Source organism: Humulus lupulus, chromosome 7 (assembly GCF_963169125.1).
Source record: "Humulus lupulus chromosome 7, drHumLupu1.1, whole genome shotgun sequence".
Classification (NCBI taxonomy): domain Eukaryota; kingdom Viridiplantae; phylum Streptophyta; class Magnoliopsida; order Rosales; family Cannabaceae; genus Humulus; species Humulus lupulus.
Window position 1 is genome coordinate 113,564,549 of NC_084799.1, and position 6,446 is coordinate 113,570,994.

The following is a 6,446-nucleotide window of genomic DNA, read 5'->3' on the forward strand; positions in this document are numbered from 1 at the left end:
CAGAGCAGTTTGTAATGAAAATATCCATTTCCTTTTCCTTAATTTTTTTCACCTTAACCTGTTAATTATACTTAGAGCACGTTTTTTACCAAAGGACTCGGGTAGCGGGTCAAATTTCCAGTCCACCGTTCACCGTAACTGTTCTGGGGTAACCAGGGCGTTACAATATAGTATTTGGTTCTACACCTAACTCTGAAGTGAAAGTTTTTGTTCAGCAAACGCAAGATGAGTTTGAAATGAGTATGGTAGATGAACTCGTGTATTTTTTGGGTCTTCAGGTTAAGCAATCTGAGGATGGTACTTTTGTTTCACAAAGTAAATAAGCAAAAAACTTGGTAAAAACATTTGGTCTTGAAAATGCCAAACATACCAATACTCCAATGAGTACAACAGTAAAATTATCCAAAGATGAATATGGAGTAAAGGTAGATCCAACACTTTATAGAAGTATGATTAGTAGTTTGCTTTATCTTACTGCTAGTCGTCCTGATATTTGTTTTAGTGTTGGTGTGTGTCCTCGTTATCAAGGAAATCCCATGGAATCTCATATTACTGTTGTGAAAAGAATCATTCGCTATGTAAATAGCACTCTTGATTTTGGGATTTGGTTTTCCAAGGACACGAATTCTAACTTGGTTTGTTTTAGTGATGCTGACTGGGCAAGTAATGCTGATAATCGAAAAAGCACTAGTGGAGGATGTTTCTATCTGAGAAACAATCTTGTTTCAGGGCACAGCAAAAAACAAAACTCAATTTCTCTGTCAACTGCAGAAGCTGAGTACATTGCTGCGGGTAGTTGCTGTACCCAACTGTTATGGATGAAACAAATGATGGTAGACTATGGGTTTTATTTGAAAACTTTAACCATTTTTTGTGACAACACTAGTGCTATAAATATTTCAAAAATCATGTTCAACACTCACACACTAAGCACATAGATATCCGTCATCACTTTATTAGAGATCTTGTGAAAAATAAAATTCTAGTCTTGGAATATTTTGAAACAAGCAAACAAATTGCAGATATCTTTACTAAAGTTCTTGATTCAGTCCATTTTAATTCTCTAAGGAAATCCTTAGGGGTTTGTTCCATTTAAATTTGTGTCGTCTGTTTATCTTGATATTTTTTCCTTGATTGTATTGTTCATAAAGTCTTGTCTTGTTCTTGTTCTAGAAGAAGTTGTCACACGCAAAAGAAATACATATTATTATGTTACTTCCTAATTCTCTAGTGTATTTTTTCATACAAGTTTAGTTCAGGAAAATGAATTTACCCCTCCTAGAAATATTTGAGTTCTTCAATCAGTGTTATGTTAAAGCTACCATTGTTTTTTTTATAAAAAAATTGTGTTTCGAGCTCCATTGGAAGAATAGAGCTACTTGTCTCAAATGTGTGAAACTCATCTCTGAGTAAGTTGATACTGTGTAATTAGCAGCTATGTAGAGGATACGCTACCGTTGAAAATGGCTACCATTAAGACAGTGTGATAGCATCTCCATTTGTTACAATTCTCAAAAAAAGTCTTTTTAACAAAATTGGACAATGTTCCCTTCTTTCACTTTCACACACAAATGCTTGACACATTTTCAAATAAATAAAAACATGGTCTCAATAGTTGTTACATACTGATTGAACTACTTAAAATATTTAATAGTGACTGAGTAAATTATTTTCCTGCGTAACTTTAATGATTTTAGCACAATAGATAATTAGCTTGTTAATATAATATTTGTATTTTCTTACAAGTTTGATTATTTCATAAGGAACAAAAACAAGCAGAATAGTTGATTCAATTGGTTGGCAAAATTAACAACCAATTGAGCAGAATAGTTGATTCATTTTATATAATAAAAAAAATGTTGTGACCGTTTTTTTTTGTTTGAGCTTCATTAAAAATATTGTCTTTGTTTTTTCTTTGTTTAATTTTATTTCATCGACTAGCTTTTTATATCCTCTTTAGTGTGACAAATGTCTTGTGTTTCCTTTTTTGCTTTTTTTTTTTAAAAACAAATAAATAAAGGGGGGGTCGAAAATTTAAAGAAAAAGAATAATAAAAATAAAAAATGGAGGCAAATTTCGAATGGTAAGTTTTTTTTTTGGTAATTTTTTATACTGTTTGTCTTCCTTTTTAAGTGTGTCTAATTGATATAATCAGATTTTGTGGGATTTGGGAAATAAAAAAATATATTGATTAACTATTTCCTGATTTGTGTCTCATTATTGCAAATATTTAGTTTTATTTTCTTGTTCTTTTTTTCATTTTAGGTAACTACCCACTCCTCTTTTTAAACCCCCAACCCACTATCACATTTATCACTCTCATTTCTTGTTTCTTCTTCTCAGATCTCCTTTTCTTCTCGTGTGCCTGTGGTTTCTCTGGTTCTTTGTTTTTTTTGTTAGAGGAATAAAAATCCACTATCGTGAATAACCTGTCGCTACATTGTCCCTCTAATAAAACTCTACCATTTGTCAATTATTATTCTACTTCACGTGACTAACACAACTCTGTTAGTTCTGTTTGTCTTAATTTTTTTTGGAGTAATTAATGACATATAATTGATTTCTTTTGTTGAAGAAAAATTATGCGTTTAATTATTTACATATATAATTTATTAAAATTATATCGTAATCAATTTTGTTTGTACTTTTTTGCAAGTCATGTCATGTCGTTGTGATATACACATATATATTAACAAAATTAGGATTTATATTTTTTTGGATCTTGTATTTTGTCTCATTACCTGTTTAGATTGTGTGTTTTGACAAATTACTTTTTGGGCCCTATGTTTTGTAAAATGGTTCAAATAGAACCCTAAACCCGATTTTGGTCAAAATTTTCTCAACTGAAATCACAAATAATTCACCAAACCAACAATTTAGAACAAAAATAAATCATTCTGCTTAAAAACTGTATTGTCATATTCAATTTTTTTCTTCATCAAAATTGAGTTTAGTAGTCAATTTGAACCATTTAAAAAAATATATGGTCCAAAAATGAATTTTTTAAAACACAGGATCCAAATAGGTAATCAGAAAAACAGAGTCTAAAAAACTATTAACCCAAAAAATTATTTTGTTTATAAGTGACATCTATTAATTTTGTATAATTCTGTTAATTTTTTTTTTGTTGTTTTTTCATTCAATTTATAATCTTAAAATTCTTTTTAATTCTTTTTAGATTTAAATAATTATTTTTAAAATATTTAATTATAAAAAAATTAAATATATTAAAGTTTATAAATTGATGTTATTATAGTCATTAAAAAATAATTTGACTAAAAGAAAATGTTCAAATGTTTTTGTAAAATAAATTATAACATCAAAACTTAATTTTACAAAATTGTAAGAATTTAGAGACAAAAAAAGTAGAATTTCGCATAAATTTTGGTGACTAAAATAGTATATTTATTTTCTTTATACATGACGGTATTGATATACTTATATTTTATAACATTTTAAATCTTTTGTTTAATAAATAATTTCATTAATATTAAAAGAGGAGAAAACCTTAGACTCAAGTTTTTTTTTAATTTATTAACGATTATTGGTGTAAAAAAATTATAAAAGTCTTCGATGACAAATTATACAAAATAAAATTTGTTACAAAAATTTACTATAAAAATCAGATTATCATAAAAAAAAAATGAAAAAGTTTTTTATGTAACAAAATTATATGAAAGTAATAGAATGTCACGTGTAAGCAAAATAATAAACTTTTTGAACATGACTTACTAAAAAGCACAAACAAATTATCCCAATATAATTTTAATAAAGCAATATATATTTAAGAAATTAATGGCATAGTTTTTCTTCAATAAAAATTAATTAAATGTGATTAAATACTTTTAAAAAAATTAACACAAACAGAACTAACAGAGTTCTGTTAGTTAGGTAAAGTAAAATAACAACTGACAAATGACACAATTTTATTAGAGGAACATAGGAGCAACAGGTTATTGACATCAGTCGATTTTTATTCTCCATAGAGTGGGAAGCCAAGGCATTACCAAAACCATAACAATATGTGCAACCTACCCATTTTTCCAAACTCGAATTGGACCCAAAATCACAAATAAAAACAAAAATAAAGATAATTAAAATCAAACAAAAAGATAGAACTTATAGGAGGAATATTATGCATAGATTAATTTAAAAGCTAATTCTACACGACACTTTGAGTATGACCTTTGTCGTGGAATTGATGACATATTTTTATACCCCTACCGATATAATACACTATTTTAATTAATTTCCCGAATGCCCACTAAATAAACATTAATATAAGTGGAAAAATAGTGTTTAGTTGTCCTAGAACTATTTATAATAAAAAAACCCAAATCATCAATTAATTATTGAATTAATCATACGACTGTGTTTCAACTTTTAAGTGCACTGCACATGTTAGTGGGACAATAATACGGAAAGTTGTCTTTTGGATATGAATGAATTAAAGATTGGATGGGTGGATATAATTTGCCGGACTTTATAGCCACTCAAATATTTCATTAGTTTTCTTCTTATAAATCATACTAGCGGGAAGCCACCTCCATATTTTCTTCATAATATGCTTTGTATTTTAGCCTAGAAAAATTAAAAGGCCTAACAATAATTAGGAATAATGTACTCAAGCGAACCTTAAAAAATTAAAAATATAAATAGTCCCTAGATAAATCCCGACTTCATCAATGTATGTGACTAGAGGTGTAAATGTGGGCCGGCCCGGCCCGGCCCACATTTTCGCGCTTCCGATAAATTCGGGTTGGGCCGGGCCTGGCCCATATTATTTTCGTGTCGGGCCGGGCAGCCCATTTTTTAAAGAGTAGGCTCAGCACGGCCCATGGGCCCGCCCATGTCGTGCCGTGTCGGGCCCAAGTCGGGCCGGCCCACTTTCCTTATTCGGGCCAGCCCACTTTCTATATTCGGGCCCACTTTATTTTTGCCAAAAAATGTGAGGATGGAGAATTGAACCCTCCACCACCTATTTAATCATCAATAGACTTACCACCAAACAAAATACATTTATTTGTTTAAATTATAATTTTAGATATTTTTATATACTTTTTAACAATATTTTACACAAAATTATATCAAAGATAATTATTAGAATTTTAATACCTACTAATAAATGCTAAAAAATTTAACTCACAAATCTTAAAATAAATTAATATAATTATAAACATTGAGAAAATAAGACTTCTATTATCATTTTAATTTATTAATAATTGACAAATACAAATTTATTATGATTATTAATGTCAAAATATCGGGTTTTTTATCGTGTCGTGCTTTCGGGCTAGTTTGTTCATGCTTTCGTGTTGTGCCTTCGGGCTTGTCGTGTCGTGCCGTGCTCAGGCCCATGTCGTGTCGTGCCGTGTCGTGCCAATTTTCAATTCGTGTCATGCCTGGCCCAGGCCCATATTTTTTCGTGTCGTGTCGTGCTCGTGCCTCCCGAGCTCTTGCCGGTTTCGTGTCGTGCTAGAAAGCCCGGGCTGTATTTACAGCTCTATATGTGACAATGTTATATCATATTACTTGTAGCTTTTAAATTAGAGATATTAAACTTCAGGGTAAATATCATTTTAGTATCTGTGTTGAGTAAAAGTTACGGACTAGACCATTTGTTTTGTTAAATGATAATTCAAACTTTACAATTTGTAAAATAGAACAAAATAATACCATAAGCTCGATTTTGGTCATTTTTTTAAATATAACAAAATACTCATACTTTTATAAATTAGTTAATTTAATAATTTGAAATAGAATATTATTAAATTAAAAATTAATATAAATTTAAAAAATAATAAAAATCATATTTTAATTAATTAAAACTTTTAAGTTACTTAAAATAAACAAAAAATCAAAATTAAACCTAAATTCAAACTTAAATCCTATTCTTAAACCATAAAATTACAACATTAATCAAATTGAAACTTAAATAAAAATAAAAACTTTCATTTAGAAACCCCAATTCCGATTAAAATCATTAAAAATTTAACTAATTAAAAACCTTAATAATAAATTAAAACAAAACTGAAAATCCTAAATTGTAATTCTTCCTCTTCTTCTTTGCAGGTGGTTGGGTGTGACAGACAAAGGACTGCACTGGAACTTGCGGCGCCAGGTGTGAAGAAGGTGCTTGCAGTGTTGGAGCTTGTCGGTGCTTGGGTGTGACAGGCAAAGGACGATCTGGGTTTGATTTCTGGGGCTTCGGGATGATCAGGTCTATCGCACGTTGAAGACCAACCGCTGGGCTTGGATCTGGGTTTGATTTTTGGGGCTTAAGGGCTCGGATTGGGCTCAAATTTGAGGACGATCTTGGATTTGCAAGCGAGTTGTTGCAGCCGGAGGTGTGCAACTGACTAAGGAGGTGAGAAAGACAGGGGAAGTGTAACAGGTAAGCTTGGTTGGGTTGTTTTTGCCATTTTTTCTGGGTATGTTCATGTTTT

General features: G+C 30.2%; 1 protein-coding gene across 1 annotated transcript; it reads left to right on the top strand.

Moving 5' to 3' along the window:
• The first annotated feature begins 380 nt into the window (after positions 1-380).
• On the top strand, positions 381-6,171 carry LOC133792087 (secreted RxLR effector protein 161-like). Its single transcript, XM_062229996.1, has 2 exons — positions 381-833; positions 6,073-6,171. Exons 1-2 carry the CDS (start codon positions 381-383, stop codon positions 6,169-6,171), a joined length of 552 nt encoding a protein of 183 aa, XP_062085980.1.
• The last annotated feature ends 275 nt before the right edge of the window (positions 6,172-6,446 follow it).

Coding starts and splice junctions, on each gene's coding strand:
- LOC133792087 (XM_062229996.1), top strand. CDS start 381: ATGAGTACAACAGTAAAATTATCCAAAGATGAATATGGAGTAAAGGTA. Junction 834..6,072: donor TATGGATGAAACAAATGATG/GTAGACTATGGG, acceptor TCTTCTTTGCAG/GTGGTTGGGTGTGACAGACA.